The sequence below is a fragment of the Porites lutea genome, chromosome 14, assembly GCF_958299795.1.
Source record: "Porites lutea chromosome 14, jaPorLute2.1, whole genome shotgun sequence".
Classification (NCBI taxonomy): Eukaryota; Metazoa; Cnidaria; class Anthozoa; order Scleractinia; family Poritidae; genus Porites; species Porites lutea.
In genome coordinates this window covers 15212770-15232715 of record NC_133214.1, presented here as the reverse complement: position 1 = coordinate 15232715, position 19946 = coordinate 15212770, and the positions used below count along the sequence as shown (strand labels likewise).

The 19946-nt window shown below is 38.1% G+C and overlaps 1 protein-coding gene across 1 annotated transcript in view; it reads left to right on the top strand.

Annotated features, from left to right (window-relative positions):
- The first annotated feature begins 1218 nt into the window (after window positions 1-1218).
- Window positions 1219-19946, top strand: part of LOC140925184 (spectrin beta chain, non-erythrocytic 5-like) — a 63945-nt gene continuing 45217 nt past the window's right edge. Inside the window, exons 1-20 of the mRNA XM_073375148.1 lie at window positions 1219-1838; window positions 4033-4132; window positions 4648-4715; window positions 5628-5741; window positions 5896-5966; window positions 7150-7230; window positions 8174-8289; window positions 8553-8665; window positions 9300-9484; window positions 10052-10234; window positions 10833-10875; window positions 11517-11648; window positions 12199-12281; window positions 12756-12894; window positions 13703-13909; window positions 14736-14915; window positions 15821-16021; window positions 17254-17349; window positions 18230-18343; window positions 19083-19250. Of these exons, the coding sequence (XP_073231249.1) occupies window positions 1716-1838; window positions 4033-4132; window positions 4648-4715; window positions 5628-5741; window positions 5896-5966; window positions 7150-7230; window positions 8174-8289; window positions 8553-8665; window positions 9300-9484; window positions 10052-10234; window positions 10833-10875; window positions 11517-11648; window positions 12199-12281; window positions 12756-12894; window positions 13703-13909; window positions 14736-14915; window positions 15821-16021; window positions 17254-17349; window positions 18230-18343; window positions 19083-19250 (2517 nt within the window). The 5' untranslated portion in view covers window positions 1219-1715. The remainder of the gene's footprint in view (window positions 1839-4032; window positions 4133-4647; window positions 4716-5627; window positions 5742-5895; window positions 5967-7149; window positions 7231-8173; window positions 8290-8552; window positions 8666-9299; window positions 9485-10051; window positions 10235-10832; window positions 10876-11516; window positions 11649-12198; window positions 12282-12755; window positions 12895-13702; window positions 13910-14735; window positions 14916-15820; window positions 16022-17253; window positions 17350-18229; window positions 18344-19082; window positions 19251-19946) is intronic.

Below are 19946 nucleotides of genomic sequence, written 5' to 3'. Positions count from 1 at the left end.
AGAATCTGTTGATTGGGCAAGAAAGAAGTGTCCGTTGTCCGCATTAAGGAGTAGGCCTTTGCAGATTCTGCTCGGCAACTTTTTAGAACTTTTAGGATTTTGAGCAACTTTTTTGTCAGAGAGCAGCTTCTAGCAACTTTTCGGAAAACTAGCACTTTTTTGGGGGACTTTTGGGCTATTGTGAACCAAAATGCTGAATAACCCCTTTTTTTACATAAACAAGTTAAAATTCTCTTGGTTAAAATTCTAAACATCTTTCTAGTAAAACTATTCTTCTTTATTTTATAAATTCGTTGCCCCGGGCGAGCATGGTTTCCCCTTCTTCCAAGTGAAAATGTTCACTGGAAGTATAAGTGTGCTGCTCACTTGTGCATCATTAAAAATTAAAAAAAAAATAAAATAAAATTGGACATGCTGTCTAAAAAATATTCGAGCAACTTTACAAAATTTTTCAGCAACCTTTTCAATTTTGAGCAACTTTTGAGCAACTTTTTGGAATATTTCTTAACAACTTTTGAGCTTTTTCAGAGCAGAATCTGGAAAGGCCTATTAAAGCGTCCGTATTAAACGGGTTAAATTTTGAGCAAATGTAAGAGCTTTCATTCCCCAGGGAGAAAGAAAACTTATAACGGGGTGTCCGTATTAAGCGGGTGTCCGTAAAGCGGGCTTCGACTGTACTCAGAGGACCCTAGAGCCCAAAACCGCACAGAAGCGCTTACTTGATGTTCGTTGCAATTGCAGAGCTTCAAATTAGTTTTTCTATTTGGATGTTCACCGGAAGTCGTACTAATTCCACCGAGAGCTGTTCTTACTTTTTTTTCTTACTTCCTTCGAAGGTTAGCCTACAGAACAGTCGTTATTTTTTTCACGCTTTCGGCCGATCAAAGCCTTTCCCCGTGACGCGTGTCCCGCGCTTCTCGCTCGCTTCGCGCTTATTATCTCTCGCCTGAAAAATGCCAAAAAATAATACAAACTTAAAGCAAGGGGCACACATACACCAACCCACTGCAATAATAATAATAAATAATAATAATGCCCGTTCTGCAGGCTTGTCAAAGGTACGTGAAGTCTTTTCCGCTATCGGTGGTGATTGCTAGCAAAAGTTTTGACCTTCGTGCGCGAGGGCGGAGCGCGAAGCGAGGGAGGATTAGTAAAATTCCATATAAGGAAGAGATAGTGGGCAGCTTAGAAAACTCGCGGTCACCCAAGCCAGCATTCCACTACACTATCGTGTAACAAGTTCAAAAGATTCCCTTGAGTCCAACAACGCTGTTGTTTGGAGGTTTCTTCACCCGCATGGCCTCATTTCGGACATTTTGAGAAGAATTGAGTGGTTTGTACCTTTTTAATTGGAAAGTGCTATATTGTTGTGTTTTAGTTCAGTGGTTTTGGCACTGACAAATCACAGCAAATATCAGTTGTGATTTGCACGAGCGAAAGGTCAACATGGATTGTGGTTTTGATATCGACAGCTAGCTACTATTGCCTGAAGTTTTTATGATCTTGATGAGCAAAACGTAGCATATCCAAGGAAGTACAAAGAAAACAAAATATTACGTGGTTAAGGACATGCTGGAGACAGAGGCGAACACTGTTGATAAGCTCAATATTGTTTGACCGGTACCGTTTGACCATCATCATGGCGCGAGTTACAAACCCTTTGTAAACACACTACTTCATTTATATATTGCGGCTTCTGACACGGAATATCAATTATGTCTCATGTTCCTCCACCTACACCTACCTTCGAAAAGGACAGAATAAGAGCTTTGAAAAATGAACGCATTAATTCCCAAAAGAAAACTTTTACAAAGTGGGTGAACTCCTTTCTTGACAAGGTGAGTGCTTTGCACGTACGAGAATTCAATTAAACTTAACTGCCCCTCTCTGATAGCTGTAAGCTGATAGAAGGTTGACAAAAATCCTAATTTCTTTTACCTAGTTCTGTATATGCACGTGGTCTAATGTCTACGTGTGTACAACCTTGCTGTTTTTCCTGCTCTCTGTAAAGATCAAGATGATAATGTGATGTAGATATGAAAACTTCACTGCTCCTTGAGGCTAATTTACAATTTGTAATAGAATTTATTTACAATTTGCAATAACATTTTTTAGTAGAAAAATAAGCTTACAGCTATTGGATTATATGTCGTATTAGAGGCTAAGAGCTACGTTAATTAGGAACTTTCTAGCTCCACTTTGCTGAAGGCTGGTTTTCATAAACAATGTAGGGGTGCTTGTGGCCTGGTGAAAATCAAATATCAGAGATGAAAATGGGGTTGTAGGATCAGTAGAAGTGGCGTCAACATTTTTCTTCCAACTCTCCATGTACAACTAATATGTATGTATGGCTAATAAAAACTACATTCTGGAAGTCACAAGTACATGGTATAAGCAGAACAACAAACCAATCACAGTTGTCATTCTCATGTGCTGTGATTGGTTTGGTTTTTCTAGTCAGTCTTGCCAAATCTCATGACTTTGTGATGAGGCTCATGGTGTCACAACATATCTCACACTCTCACAACTTAGCAACTGATTGCTCACTTTTTGGAACTGTAGGGTTTTTTCTACATTAAATACAGGTGTATCAATAGATAGCCAGCTTAATCCAAAGAAAACGCTTAGCAGTCGCATTTGATTACATTCTTTTGGTCTACCGCGACTTGCTGCTGCCACCTAACGTGTAGACTTACTGTTTCTCTCATTGCAAGATGGCCGCCAACAACAAACATAGAAATTACAAAACTTAATTCATAAAATTGATTGTGGTGTTTACTCAGCGTGCAAAGAAGTGGTGTCCGATAGCCCGGGGTTAGTGGATTTTGCTATCAGGCTAGTGAATTCTGTTTTTAACTTGCCCAACGCGCAAGTGATTTTTTTTAGGAATTCGAATAACAGAAGAACTGTGAAATCAATTCTGCTCATCAAAAAGCTTTTGGGGCTAGTTGAAATGACGCCTGGGCTAGTAAATGCTAGTTCAGCTTGCCCGAATGGCAAACTGTAAAAATGATTTCCTTCGCACCCTGTTACTGCTCCAGCTTTAAAGTGACATGACTTGTGATTTCCAATACCCATAGTCCCTGCTGGAAGTCCTCCCACTGGGAAATTTGGGACTTCTTGAGCACTACTTTTTACCCATTTCTCACTACTTTTCCTGGCTCTAGGTTTTGAATCTCACTTTTCTTTTCCTTTTTGGGGTTGGTAAGTCTGTCCACTTCTGCTTGCAACTCCAACAATCTGGTTTTCACTTGACAAACTCCAAATCACTAGACCATAATACAGTCAACTCTCTCTTAACGGACAAAAAGGGACACCTAGAGGTAGTCCCAGCCTTTCTTTACTCCCTTAATTGAACTCTCTATAAGATGGACATCTCTCTAAGACAGACACTTACTGCCTATCCCAAAAGTGTCTGTCTTAGAGAGAGTTGACTATAGATACAATTACACACGCTGGAATTCAACCTTCCTTTTAATAGGACAATGTATTACACGATGGCATCATTTTACCAAAACTATCAGAATTCTTTAGTCTGTTGATTTCTTTTCCAAATTATTTTTTCAAACCTCACTGGGATTGTACAAATTTAAATACAGTAAAACCTCAATATAATGATTCTTTATTACAGTGCCTTCAGTATAATGAACTATTTATTTTTCTTTACCCCTGTTATCGTAAAATATATGAAATGGAGTCTCGTTATAATGAGACCATAAAGCAAACATTATTTTACCTGTCCCTGGGCCTTTTGTTACTTTGAGGTTCCACTGTAAGAAAGCAAAACCAAATTAATTCTGGTAGTTGTAGTCGAATGTCATCATCGTGAAATAGCCCTTTTGCTTGTGCGATGTGGATGGACCCTTTTGCACATGAAAACTGAAAGGCATGAAGCAGAAAATGCTCTTGCCCCCCACCCTGACAGGTTTCCAGTATAAAGTCAAACCTCTGCAAAATGCCCACCTTGGGGTTTGAGGTAGGTGGCTGTTTACAAAAAATTAGAGCTGTATTTCTATTTTTTGATTACTGCAGAATAATCAACACATTGATGACTTGTTCACTGATTTTTGTGATGGAAGACTGTTAATATCTCTTCTTGAGATTATTTCTGGAGAAAAGCTTGGGAAAGTTGGTAAGTTTTTTAATTGTAATAACAATAATAATAATTATTATTATTAATACTATTTAATGAAAAACCATTGAAATGGTGAGGCCAGATTCAAGTTACTAAAATTCATACTTGGCTCTGAGGCTGCAGGCAATAAAACAAAAGTAATCTCATTGAGATTCAGGGAATAATAATTATTCATTTCTTTTGTTTTATAGCCTTGAGCCCCTGAGCCAAGGGTGACTTTTGATAATTTGAAGCCCACCTTTTTCCTCAAAAAAAAAAAAAAAAGGCCAAAAAGCTACACGTAAAGTACTGAGAGCCAGAGTAAAATACTGATACATTACATACAAATCCTGATCTTTGTGGATGACTCACAGAAACTCTGGAATTTTAAAAGTCAAGACTATCAACTGCTTTTGAGAATAAAGCAAAAATTAAGGACCAAATGGAAAAGGAAAAAGTGAAAGCTTGGAAATAGTGTGATGCATGCATATGCATGCATTTAACTTAATAATAATTTTTCTTTTACAATGTAGCTCGGGGCAAGCTGAGGGTACACAAGATCGAAAATGTGAATAAAGCACTGGAATTTCTTCAACGCTCGGTAGGTTTTGATTCTTAGCTGGTTTCTGTATCTCATCTTGATCAGGGTTGTCACTAAGATTTCAAGTTGCCGGGTAAACACAACAAGTAGGCGGGGAATCAAACGGCTAGGGATTTCTTTCTGTTCTATTTTTCTTCTATTTTCCGATAAAAGTAGCCGGGGGCCACTCTCTTAGTAGCCGGGGAAAATCCCCGGCCCCCAGCTCTTAATGACAACCCTGTCTTGATTGTTGATTATATTGCAGAAGCTTGTTTGGTGACAAAAAGATGTTATATTTTATTCTTCACTGTGAAAGGCCAATCAAACTCCTAAAAGGAAAGGGAAGGGCATGTTCTACTGAAATCCAAAGAATCATCAGAAAATATAAAACAAAAGGGGAATTTCCTTCGCAATGAAGACATTGATATTATTTCAGTTTTCGCAAACTAACTGGCCCCTAATGCTCAAATGCCGGATAATGCCATTCACTGGATAAATGACTACTCAGCAGATATATATTAGGAAAGCCGAATGCGTTATCCACTAGATGGTGATTTATCCAGCGGATAGTGTTATCTACCTTTTCAACAACTGGGACCAGAAGTGTTGTGTTCAGTGTGATAAAGTTAAATCAGAATTTAAGCTATTAAACCTTTAGTCACTAGCCTGTACTACTGTGCAGCTCAACACTTCATTTACTTATATCAACAAGCAAATTCTCAACATTGTTCTCCATGCATTTCTTGTGGTACTCATAAGGAGAATTTGTTTTGAAATTAAGACATTTTAGCATTGGTGTTAATCTCCTTTATTCTTATCAACTTTATTGTTTTATTTTCACAGTTATACTTTAAGGGGAAATTAGATATTGGTCAGACTCTCTTGGAGTTTAAAGGACTCTCAGTACTTTCAATCTTTTTATAATGTTTGCAGGTAAAGTTGGAAAGTATTGGGGCAGAAGACATAGTGGATGGTAATGAGCGTTTAATTCTGGCTGTCATTTGGATGATTATCCTGCGATTTCAGATTGCAGATATCTCTTATCAGGTAAAATTTGTGTAAAATATGCTTTACACAGACAAAGGGCACTTACTACAGGTCACAACTGATGGGCCAATTCTGCTAACCTACTTGTACAGAAGACTGTTTATTTGTTGTTTTAATTTTAGTTTTAAAATTATTATATTTTTTATGATATTAGGATGAAATGTCCAAGGAGAAGAAGTCTGCCAAAGAAGCTTTACTTCTTTGGTGTCAGAGAATGACAAGAGGGTAGGTTTTATACTAACGTGCAGTGAATATCCCAAGGTGCATAGATTAATAAATTCTTGAATTCCTTTGATACTCAAAAAAACATAACACACATGCTATAACAACAACTTTTTTTTACTATTAAAGTGACCATACAAAGTACCAGACTATAGGAAAAAAAAGAAAATATTAAAACTTAACAATTAAGGTGTGTGTTCCTTTGTTATGATCCAGATCAGGATTGAATGATGTGACAATGTGTAAGCAAAGTTATGTCACACGATACAGCTGTAGATGGTTTTGAGGACCTTTGGGGTTGGCAAGTTTACCTGTTCAGGGCTTCTGATATTTCGCGGAAAAAAAAGCAAAATTTCGCGGGATTTTCATGGGGAAATTCGCGGAAAAATCGGCTAATTTCGCGGGATTTTCGCGGAAAAAAGTCAAAATTCGCAAAAAAATCAGCCGATTTCCGGGATTTTCCCGGGAAAAAAGTCAAAATTCACGTACAAATCGGCTGATTTCGCGGGATTTTCACGGGAGAAAAGTCAAAATTCGCAGAAAAATCGGCCGATTTCGTGGGTTTTTAGCGGAAAAAAATCAAATTTCGAAGGAATTTCATGGGCAAATTGTTAGAAAAATCGACCGAATTGTCACGGGAAATTTTGTGGGGAAAATTCGCCAAGAAACATTCAGTAAAAAACAGCCTATTTCGCTGGATGTTTTGGGGGAAATTTCCCTAAAATCGATCAATTTAGCGTCAATATGACCAGCGTTAATTAACGTTTTTTTTAACAGGGATAATCATTTGCTCTTTCAACAACAGTTCGCTTGAGAAATGAGCGAGTGCTAAAGCTATTAACATTATGGTTAGTGCCCAGTTTTTTTGCAACGTTCGTCTAAAAGCGCCTGGTATTTTTGGGACGTTGTTTACTCGTTGCGGTGACGAAGTTTCAAGATAAATTTGGACGTTTGGGGTGAATAAAACAGATCCAATAGCCAAGATAAGTATTAAATATGTTTTGCCGACATGTATTTGGAAATATTTCTGGCGGATTTCGCAGTATTTCACTTTTTGGGAATTTCGCGGGATTTCGCGGAAATACCTGTTTTTTGGCGGGTCCGCGACCGCGCGAAGTATCAGAAGCCCTGCCTGTTTCTGTTGTTCTATTTTCTTAGTTTCTTATACTTGTTTGTATTTTCACAGTTATCCTGGAGTTGATGTTCAAAATTTTACTACAAGTTGGAGAAATGGACTGGCCTTTAATGCTCTTATTCATAAACACAGGTGAATATCACCTTACTAACAAAAGCAGTTTGAGTGCCTGTACAAATAAAGTTCCAGAATATTACTTTTACACATATTTTTAACTACTCAGAAATGAAACTAGATGATATTCAAGACAACACCAATTAAAACCTAGTGGTGAAAGTCTTCAGTTTGACTGATGGATAGACCATTTCCAAGTTTCAAAAACCCTCACTTTCAAAATGAGGCTGAGTGTAAAACCTTTCTTGTGAGAATGGGTTTTATTTGCATGAGAAAAATCATTTTTATAACAATAGCTTCGCACTTAGCCTCGCTTTGAAACAATGGATTGGGACAACTCAGAAATTGCCTGTTATCAGTGGTCGTTCAAGTACTAGGTATAGTAATGTATATGGAGTTGGTAGGGCTCTGTCTGGTCCTGTCCAGTCATCTGAGACAAGTAGATTCTCTTATCAGGAAGTACATTGTAACTTTTCATGCTCACTTGTCTAATGGGCAAAGACACATGTAAGTCATCCTCTACATTAATCTTAAATATGGAGAAGGGTGCAACAGCCCTGGGAAAGCAAAATAAATTTGCCAGCTGCCTGCCTAAAGGACAAGCTGAAATGCAAGTTTTTTAATCCCTGGGTGGGATATAGCCACAATACTCTTCACAAATCGTTGAAACAGAAACTGTTTCTCTTGAATTTATTTTTTCGAAAATGTCTTACATTTTACTCTTCACACCTTTCTTCTAACTCAAATGTGCCCCTCTCCTTCCCCAATGTTGAGCCATGCGTATCTTGGAGCACTGAGACGACTGTAATACCCAAATCAACATTGGGGAAGCGCAAACGCACTCAAGTATTTCAAGATTTTTGACAAGAATTGTAGGGTGTAGAGGTTCCTCTGGTTATGTGCAATGTGTAAGGAAATAACCTACATGTATTATTAATAATTTGTTGGATGTATTTTGCAGACCTGATATTATTAACTATAGCTTGTTGCGGCCCAGTCAACATGAAGCAAATCTGAACAATGCATTTAATATTGCTGAAGAAAGTCTGGGAATTACCAAACTTTTGGATGCAGAAGGTAAATGCATACGTGTTGTTACCATGCTCTTTTCACTTAAAAGTAGATTAAGATAGAAAAGTCTCAAACTTTATTTTTAAAAAATATTGTGTTGCAATACCAGCATTTATAGCTCTATCAAGGAAATTGATTTTTATCTTTAAAATTTAAAGGGAGAAACCTTGTTTATGTAGTATTTAAGTGTGTAATTTAATCACCTTTGTTGATTCTTTCTTCAAATTTAGATAGTTGACCTAATAGTATTATAAATTTAATTTTTTTAGATGTGGATTGTCCACGACCAGATGAGAAGTCCATCATGACATATGTTTCAATGTATTACCAGTATTTTGCTAAGATGAAAAGTGAAGAAACTGGAGGAAGGCGTATTGCTAAGGTAAGACTAAAGAGGGTTATTCTATTAACAATATTTCTTGCTATAAATTCACCCAAAATCCAGGCTATTCCTTTTTCTTTACTCCTGTTTTGAAAAATACAACCAAAGAAACAAACAAATTACAAGTGTTTTTCTGCTTTTAAAAGCTGGTATAAACAGACTGTCTAACCATTCTAATCACATTAGGATTCTCCCAATTTTGCTTTGCTTGCATGATTAAACGATTGGACAGTGTGTATAAAATTTACAAACATCACGGACAAAAAAAAGCACTCTATTTGAGTGTCAATGTATTTAGCACGGAAGTACTAATTGGGGATGCTGTTTTCTGTCTCCTACTGCCATTTTACATGGTCATCTGAGCCATGCGAAGGTCTAGCCATTTGTAGGGCAAAGGCAGTACCTTCATTTCTCAGTTATTTTAAGACCCTGAGCATTGGTCCGGTCCCAGGAATCGAACCCACGACCTCCTGCTCTGCAGTCAAGCGCTCTACTGACTGAGCTAATCCTGCGCGGTCTATTAGGTTATTAGAGGTTAACCCTCTTTAACTTGAACATCTAACTCTGTTGGCAAATTACTCACCAAAGAGTCTAATATAATGAAAATTGATAAAGATTTGTTTTTGATCAACAGATAGTAGGAATCTTGATGGAGGTTGAGCAGATGGAGAAAGATTATGAACGGATGGTCTCAGATTTATTAAACTGGCTCAACTCAAAAATTCTTGAACTTGGGCGACCCTTCCAGAAGTCTATGACAGCAGTTCAGAGAGAAATGGCAGAATTCAAACATTTTCGAACTGTTGAAAAGCCACCCAAGTATGTTGATTTACATTGTTTTATACACAGTCAAATCCCGTTAATATGGGCGTCTGTGTTTAGTGGGTCGTGTTATTTAGGTCCCAGCATGATATACAGATTGTGTCACTCGCTTTCAACTTATTATTAGTTTAAAGCGTGAATCAATTTAAAAGTAAAATCTCAGTTTAGTACTTTAGACATTATCTAAGAACGATGTATTAAAAAGCATTCTACTGGTTTGTTCCCTTCAGGCAAGTAATATTTTTAGAAAGTGGGGTTAACTAAAATTTACTTGCCCATGGGGCTGGTGGATTTCAAATGTTTTTCCTGCCCTGGTCTTTTTTGGGATTTGTGACTGACATTGCTGTTAAATATAACAAAAAGGAGGTTCCTGTGCAGCAACTTAAGTGTTGAATATAATGAGCAATAATTGCTCAGCATTTCGTCTACAATTATTGTAGATGAAATGCTGTAATTTTTTTACTCAGACATTTCATCAATGCTGCCTTCACAAAGGCCTCCTACAGCTGCAGTAGCTTTTGCATTTTAGTTAACCAATTTTTTTAAAACTCTTTCTCCTACTAGATATTCAGAACGAGTGAATATTGAAGCTCATCTCTTCAGTTTGCAAACAAAACGCAAAGGTAACAATCAGCGGCCCTATGTCCCACCTGAGGGGAGACTTGTCATGGACATTAACAAGGCGTGGCAGATAATGGAGAGTGCAGAACATGATAGGGAAATGGCTTTACGCCAGGAATTGATCAGGTAATGACCAGGTTTATACTAAGGAAATGGCAAAATATAGTTACATTCTTAAACCATTCTAAAAGCAACCCCAAAAAAGTCCTATCCAGTAGTCTTGCTGGGCAAGTGAGAAAGTCATTAAGATGAGCAAGAAGTGGCCCCAGGCAAGCGAAATGTGAGAGCTGCTTGCAAAAAGGACAATCTGGAATTCAAGATTTTTTTGAGCCCTAAACAACCAATAAAATACTGATGTAAATGTTTTTGCGTAGTGGAAATTACACCTATCTGAAACACAGTTAATAGAAAATGTGGGTTAATACACCTGTTTATGCCCAAACCCAGTCTTGGCTGCATAGAGAAGAATGCAAAATTTCAACAACCTTTTCTTTCATTTCTCACGCTCTTTTTGTCTTTCCTTCATTAATCTATTGTTGGCCCAGTTCTCTGATACTGTGAGAAAAAAAGTCCCAAACAAAGATGATGGTTGCAGAAAATTTGCACTTAGGAGGTTTTTTTTTTTTGTTAAAACCGCATTACAGGGAGAAGGTACTTACAGACCACAAAAAGATGTTATGCATTAATTTTGCTGCTATTAAAATCATGTTTGTGGTATTTCTAGACAAGAGATGCTTGAGAAACTTGCTGACAAGTTTGAAAGAAAGGTATTAATATGATGCTCAAAACATTATCTAGTAGAGGGTTTTACTTCTGGTTTGCTTTTTGAAAAGTAATTTGTATGAACAGTAGTCCGGTTCCATCTGTTATTCCCTGTCCTATTCCAAACTTCCTTGTACTATTTTACCTGTATGGAATGGTACACTCAAGAGCCAAAAAATTTTGTCAACAGTACAAACCATGCAGTAATGTTCAATCCTCATGTTTGGATAATTTTAAATAGCAGTTAATGACTCTCTCTTAATAGACAGCTCTAAAAGATCAACACCTCGGTAAAATGGACACCTAGAGTTGGACCTTTCTTTTCCTTAATTACTTCCTTTATTTGACACTCTATAAGACAGACATCACTCTTAGACAGACTCTTAATAATGGTCCCAAAGGTGTCCATCTCAGAGAGAAATTCAGTTGTCTCTCTCTTTATGGACAGCTCTACAAGACGGACACCTCAGTAAAATAAACACCTAGATTTGGTCCCTGCTATTACTTACTCCCTTTATTTGAGACTCTATAAGATTGACATCACTCTTTGACAGATGCTTAATAGTGGTCCCAGAGGTGTCCGTCTCAGAGTTGACTGTAACCCCATAATTAAAAGGATTAGTAAATAAGTGACACCATCTTGCAGGCTTCCCTACGAGAATCTTGGTTGGATGACATGATGCATGTTCTTGAAGGTGAAGAACTTGGTCAGGACGCAGCCACTGTGGAAGCAGCATTCAAGCGTCATGAGGCTATTAGCACTGATATCAAGGCTAGGGTGAGTGTTCAATAATATTGTACTTCCTCTGTAACTATTAACTATTAACCATTTCAATTCCACAAACACCAGAAATCAAAATACAATGCAAGTCTCTTATTCGAATCCTGGACACTTAGATCAGGGCTCTAAAAAGGTCTTGTCCAGTTATCCGGGACAAGCAGATTGTCATGTTGGTCTAGTGACATTTCTTTCTACAGTGTGCTTGCCCAGTGGACAAGAATCCAGGCAAGTCATCCTCTATAAAAATCATTAACTCAGACAAGCAAGGTGTGGCCCTGCACAAGTAAAAGGTTAGAACTGCTTGCCCAAAGGACCAGCTGGAATTCAATTTTTTCTCTAGCCCTGTTAGATGTTGTCCACATTGGAGGGATTTGGTTTGCCCACTGGGCGACTTACAACTTGCAATAAAAACATATGGCAGTCCAGAGGTTGAATTTGCTGGTCCCAGGCTATCAGGTAGATTTTTTTCGCATGCTCTTGAAACATGTTGTAATCCAACAAAAGGTTTAGTAAAAACTGCTTTGTTGGTCTCTGATTTGGTTTGTAGGAGGAACGGTTTCAAATGGTTTTTGACTTAGCACAAGAGTTGATTGATGAAGATTATCACAGAGCTGATTTTATCAGTGAAAGGTACATAGTCTTGTTATAACAATTTTCCTCCCTCCCTTCCCTAAATTGCCACTGTCAAAGCAACCCCCCTTCAAAAAGCAACTATTCATATTTGAAGTTTTTCATAGCTCACATGACCATTCTGTTTGGTCAGGTGACTTTCCTGGCCTTTTGAAAAGATGTTTCAACAGAGATCTCTCTTGGCAGTTTTTTTTCGAGCACTGTGAAATGTAATTATTGCCTTCAGTGACCAAATGGGTGCACAGAATGATCACGTGAGCTATCAGGGGTTCTAACAGTCTTTTTATTGATGTAGAGGCACAGAACTTAAATTTCTTACATCTACATTAAATTTTAAACCTTTTGTGCTCTATGCAAGGTGCAAGTTTTCTTAGAGCACAGCCCTACACCTCCCTTCAGGATAAGAGAGCCTGCAACAACAGCTACACGTACCTGTAACTTTGTTGTTTCACTTATGATTGTTGTGTTCTACAGAGAGGAGGTGATAATGACTAAGTGGGATAAGCTGATTGGTAAACTTGAGGCTCGCCGGAAGACCCTGGTGGGCTTTAGAGATCTTGTTGGATTGTTCAGAGAAATGGATGGTGCTCATGGAGACATGCAAGATATTGAGGTACTGAACCCTTTAGGTCCCAAGAGTGACCAACATCAATTTTCTCCTAACAACAGTAGCAGATCATCAAGAATAAAGGATACGAGAATTACTAAATTGATTACCAAAGGGAGAACACCTTGATCTTAAATCAAATTCTCTCAACTGTTCTTTGAAGAAATGTATGGAGATCATTCTTGAGAATTTGTATGTGGATCTTGAGTTAACCAGTACCCTTAATTCCTTGTTGTAGGAAATTGTAGGATATGAGGATCATGGAGAGCAACTGTTAGATGTTGAATTTGTTAGTCCTCCACTCACCTTTTGCTCTTAAAGTTTCACAGCATTAGCAGTCAGACATTAATTTTCTTATGGCAATGTAAAGGTTGCATGTGTTGGTCACAATTTTTTTTTGCTGTTCGCTCGGTCAATCAAAGTAACAGATCATAACACCTCGTGTTATGAATTCTCGGCAAAACCTTACCTTCCTTTAAACAGATCTTTTTTGTGGAAAATGCGCAAGTAATAGCCCTGTCACATTTGTCATACAAAAACATTTTGCTGTCTTCTTCCTGTCCTGGCCCAGGTTGTTCAAACGTTGGATAGCGCTATCCACTGGATAAATCACTATCCCGCGGAAAAGTAGTACGGAAATCAATATTGCGCTATAGTGATTTATCCAGTGGATAGCGCTATCTAACGTTTGAACAACCAGGGCCAAGGTGCCTGAAAAATGCGTTCCTGTAATAACAGGCAGATGTTTGTGTGGAAGGGTTTGTTACAGTTCGAAAAAAATTTTATGCTTAAAGACTTTATATATTTTCCACAGGCTGCTGTGAGGTCTGAAGATTACGGCAAGCATCTGCTAGATGTTGAAAATCTCCTTCATAAGCACAGCTTGATTGAATCGCAAATTCAGTCCCAAGGAGAGAGTGTACAACGCATCAACAATGTTGCACAAAAGTTTATCAAAGCAAAGCATCCTGAGATTAGAGTCATAAAGGAAAGACAGACACTACTCACCCAGGCTTTTGAGGTAACCACGTTTTGATGAAACTAACAACGACAGAGTGACTGGACAACTGACATTTTGATAAACAATAAACAACTGTTAAACTGTGACAAAAGATGGCTCAAAAGACACCAATGACAGTTAGGGTCTTCATAGCCAATAACAGCATGGCTTAATTGACAGACGACCAATAACATCGCGACTTAATTGACCAGTTAAGCAGGGTGCAAAGAAAGTGAGTTTTACAGCTTGCCATTCGGCAAGCTGTAGCTAGCATGTACTAGCCTGAAAGTCATTTCAACTAGCCCGAAAAAAATTTGATGAGCAGGATTGATCACAGTTCTTCTGTAATTTGAATTTTCCCCAAAAAAATCACTTGCCCATCGGGCAAGTTAAGAACAGAATTCACTAACCCGACAGCAAAATCGACTAGCCCTAGGCGATCGGACACCATGCACTTTCTTTGCACGCTGTTAAGTCAATAAGCAGAGTCAAGAGCCATAATAGTCCTATTATGGCTCTTGGCAGAGTTTAATACCATCAACTGACGTGATACAACTCAATTTGGTTCTGAAGATGACTAACCGCTCAGGTTGTCAAAAACAACAGTCCTATTCAATAGCATGCTCCACCTTCTTATGAAATGACTCATGGATTCAAACCTTTCACATGACAAGGCTTATACTGTTTTGACTGCATTGTAGTAGATCATAACTGTAAATCTGTAAAGGTACCAAAACACCTTAGTTTACCACCATTAAAAAAGTTCCACTGAAGAGGGTTTTGTTTGAATGATCATACTACAGATTCATCCACAGATTAGACTTGTTGTTTTTTTTTTTCTTTGAAGGGATTAGTTCAACTGGGAAAAGAACGTCGAGCAAGGCTTGAAGACTCCTTGAGACTTTACAAATTCTTTGGTGATATGGAGGAAGAAGAAATGTTTGTGAAAGAAACTGAGAAAGTTTTATCATCTAAGGAGGTTGGAAAAGATCTGATAAGCTTGACAAGACTCCAACAAAAGCACAAGGTTAGTTATAGAAAAAGATTGATTGTAACCCATGAAACAGTTGATGAGCTCTCCTGATTGACCCCCACCTCCCCCGGCCCCCCACCCCACCCGTCCTCCATCCACCCGTACTCTTTAAGTAATAGGGAGTTTAAGATACCACAACAGCGACGGCGGCGAAAACGTCACTTAATAGTGACTTCACGTTGTTTGAAAATGCAGCGCGATTATCACAACTCGCTCACTTTGTCCAATGTAGGCAAACTTTCCTGGATTTGAATTCTTAAGAAAGATATTTAAAGAGAGTAAGTTTAAAGAGAGTTTAAAGAGAGAAAGAGAAATTCGTCGTCGTATGTTCATGTTGTCGATAAAACGGGAAATTAGTCGTGCAGTGACGGCAAAGAAATGTACGAAAAAGCGTGATGCACGTGCTGAGTTGTTGTTTTGCTAACCTAAACCTATTGCGTTCTTGACGTTCTCGTTGCCGTCGCCGTAGTGACATCTTAAACTCCCTATTGATTACTGTATTATACTGTATATACATGTATAAATCATAGACCAACACTTAATTTAGTCAGGAAGAATTATACCCAAAACCAGGGGTGCTCACCATTTTACCCAAAATGCAAAAGTTTTCAGATGGAATGTTAATGGTAAGATGATTTTTGGAAATTCCCGGTGGAACAGTGAGGACCTCGTTTTGAGATAGTCCTTTCGTTCTCAATCTGGTTTGTTTAAATTAATCAGAATGTTTCTTATTACCATTCACCCTTTTCTTGGTTCCAGTCTTGCACCTTTTTAGATCTAAAGTGCCATGGAAATGGTAATTTGAGGGTCATACGGTAAATCACTTTCCATTATGCCACTACACGGGTAGGTGTGGTAAGCTCCCCTGTTCATTGTGACTGTGTTTTTCTTATTAACAGGCTCTGGAGGCTGAAATGAGTGGCCGCTTTGCACACTGTGAGACAGTAATCGCCAAAGGACAATCTTTGATTGACAGAGGTCATTATGCTTCGAAGGAGATTAGGGCAAAGATTAAACAACTGCAGCATAACTGGATGAAACTGAAAGAACTTTTGATCACAAGATCAGACAGACTCAAAGATGCAGCTCAATCTCTTCAGGTAAATAATCAACCACAGCCTCAACTTACAGTTCTTTTATCCCTGTATTATTAATAGTGCAGTTCAGAGCCCCAGAGTCAAGCAGCAAGATCTGTTGTAGTAACTTCTTTCCTTCTCATGTGCTACAGGGTATTAGGGAGGTTAAGTAACCACGATGGCTACGGCGACAAGAAGGGCAAAAAAGCAATAGGTTTGTTTAGCAAAACAATAACGTTGCACGTGCATCATGCTTTTTTGTACATTTCTTTGCCGTCGCTGCATGACTATGACTAATAAAACTGACTAATTTCACGTTCTGTGGAGGACGTGAACAAAATGCAACGACCCTCTTTCTCTTTTCCTGATTATTGATAGAGTCCTTTAGAATTCAACTCCTGAAAAAGTCGCCGAGATTTGACGAAATGAACGAGATGGAATAAGCGCGAGAAAGTTTCAAGCAGCGTGAACGCACTTTTTAAGTGACGTTTTCGTAGTCGTCGCCGTCTTTGTTGCTTAAGCTCCCTATTATACAGGTCAGGGCTGTCACTAAGTTTTCAAGTTACAGAGTAAAACAGGCAATATTATAAGTATGAGAGGAATTGAACAGTTGGGGAGTTCTTTTGGTTATATTTTCCTTTTTCCCTATGAAAATAGCTGGGGGGGGGGGTGGGTCATGCTCTTAGTAGCTGGGGGAAATCCCTGGTCCCTGGCCCTAGGTAACAAATGTTACAACTCCTAAGAAACTGACCTAAAAAAAAAAAAGAAAAAAAGAAACTGCCCTAGCCCTGTTACATCATCTAAGAAACTACCCTAGCCCTGTTACATCACCTAAGAAACTGACCTAGCCCTGTTATAAATCCTAAGGAAATAAAATCTTAAATATATATTTTACCATGCAAAAGTTCTCCTAAAGTCTCGTAGTTCATTTAAAATAAAAATTAATTGATAACATCACAGGATTTCAGCTACATAATAGACTAAGAGTGATTTTTGTAAATCCCACTGTCAGGATGTGGTCTAGGAAAGGAAGGGTTAATTTCAAATAAAGAGCTTGACACTATTTAAGTTCTACATGGCGCTGTATTCTTTTCTGACTTACAACATGTTGAACATAATGCATTTTTAAAACTGCTGTGCAATTCCAATTTTTTTCAGTTGTTTGCAGTACATTGTATTGTCATTGGTTTTGACGGATTTACATTAATTTTGCTGGCAGTATTACTCAGTGGCAAATGATCTTTACTTGCTTGCAGTATTACTCAGACGCCAATGATGCAGAGTCTTGGATGACAGAGAAAATGTATGTAGTGAGTAGTGAAGACTATGGCAGAGATGAGCAGAGTGCTATGGTAGGTTACACAACATTATTCTTTGCAAAGATCAAATCATGAATAGTTTGAAAAGACGGGTCATCGTCATCGTCAAGTCTCATCGCGCCAGTATGCGCGTAAGGCCTCCACACTGTCTGACCAGGACTTTCTGTCTTGTGCAAACGCTTTGGCTACTTCCCAGCCCTTCCACCCAGCTTTGTTTCGCTCTTTCTCGACTGTCCTTCTCCAAGTAGTTTTTGGTCTTCCTCTTGCCCTCCGACCTTCAGGAGTCCATCCTAATGCTGTAAAGCAGTCGTTCCCACCCTCTCTCCCTAGTATGCGACCTAGGGACTTCCACTTTCTTCGTCGCACTTCACAGCTTATGTCATTGATCTCAGAAAAGACGAGTACAGTCACATAAATCTACAATGTATGGAGTCTTCAACCATCCTAGGATCAGTTATTTCTTTTATCGTATTAAGAAGCTACATGTGTGTCACAATATTTTACTTATACGGTGCTCGCTCTTTCTCTGTAGCTGCACCTACTCTCTGGAATTCCTTTCCAGTAGATATTAAAAACGCGTAAACTTTGTTTCTATATAAAAGAAAGCTCAAAACATTTTTGTTTAATAAATTTTAATTTAGTTTTGTATATTTCTTAAACATCATTTCTTACATTTGTAAAGCGCGGTTAGATTATGTAGTTGCGCTCTGGAAGAATGTCACTATTATTATTATTATTATTATTATTATTATTATTATTATTATTATTATTATTATTATTATTATTATTATTATTAGCTCAGCTCAGCCTTGACCAAAAAAGATGTGGAACTCACAATGGGGTAGTTCCTTAAGTATTGATTTTAGTGATGAGGGATCAATGGGTGACCGTGGTTTTGTTCATTTGTTTTAAGTCGCTACTGCAAAGACACACAAATGTGATAGATGAGATAAAAGGATTTGCTGATGATGTGAATAGACTCAGAGAACAAAGCAAACTGATGGAGAGCATTGAGATGGCAGCAGAGGTAAAACAAACAAAAATAAATAACAATAAAATGTGCTTTACAATGAGTACTTGAATAAGGACCTACTTACACCAGCAGATGTAACACATTTGTCGAGGGGGTCTGCAATTTGCTTTTCTTTGCACAACAGCAAAAAGTCCTTTTCTTCAGCACTAAACCAAACATTTTTCTTTCCCTTTGTCGGTCTGCTCATATTGACTCGATCGAAGAAACAAATCAGTAGTTGGCAACTCAGGAAAACGAAAACGCGTTGCAATTTGTAAACAATTTTTTCCCTGCCAGTCCCCGGCGGGCACGCGAAATTGTTCCCGCCAAAACTCAACGCATGCTTACGATGTATTCGCGTCTTATATAAGACAAGAAGGACATTTATACGAAATTTTTCTTGTCTTAGCTAAGACGCGTCTTATTTCATACGAAATGTGCCGTTTATACGGTAAGCTTGCGTCTTATTTTTCCTCGTATAAATGGCCCTTTTTTTCGTAAAGAAGAAACAAAAGAAATTAATGTTTACTGAGTGCCTTTATGTCTGATAAAGACATGGCTAAACTTTACGTCCAATTTTTTAGACCAGAATAACCCCAAATGTTAATGTTATTGCGAGAATGAGTTGATCTATATCAGAGATTTTTGAACCGTTAAAATTTCGCAGTCTTGTATAATCTCTCGGCTTCACTTCGAGTTGTTAAACTTTACAGTACATGGTTAGCAAATATTGTGTTATAAATCATTATTTTAGACAAAGTTTGAAGTTTATGAAGAAGAAGCAGAAGTTGAAACAGACGAGGAAGTAGAGGAGATCGTAGAAAAAGAAGTCATAAAAGATGTCGTACAAGAGATCAAAGTTCCACAGGTCAAAGCCCTATATCCCTTCACTGGACAGGGACTCAAAATGGCCAAGGGAGAGGTGGGTAGAATGATAAAACTGGACATCAAGCTCCATAAGGAGGTGGTTGGGATCAGACGTAATATACCAAGGGAGAGGTGGGAAGAGTGATAGAATTGGATATCGAGATCCATATACAGGGGGTTGAGTTTAGATTTGATATACCAAGGGAGAGGTGGGTGGAGTGAAAAAATTGGACATCAAGTTCCATATGGAGGGGTTGGGATCAGACTTAATATACCAAGGGATAGGTGGTTCAGGTTGGAGTGAAAAACGTCGATATCAAAGCCCCTTATAGAAGGGTTTGGTCAGATACAACATGACGCAGGGAATTGTTGGTAGGATAATTAAGTTTGATACTGAGTTATTAAGGAAGGGTTATGTTAGAGTAGAGGGGTGGGGGGGGGGGGGTGCATACAGGTTACAAAAGCCGGATCCCATTTAAGACACTTTCTCAGCACCATCATAATCACATGCAATAAATGGCCCTAACATTTATAATAATAATAATAAAAATAATAATAATAACAACTTAGTTCTTAAAATTCGTTCTCCATAATTAATTGAAATAGCATAACTTCTTAAACCACTGGTAAACAGCTTCCACTGTCATTCATTGCCCAAGGTCAGGGAGTGCACAGCCTGATTTCTGATTTTGGAAATAAGTAGTAATTAGTATTGAAGTAAGTGGTGACTGTTTGCAGTCTATTACTCACC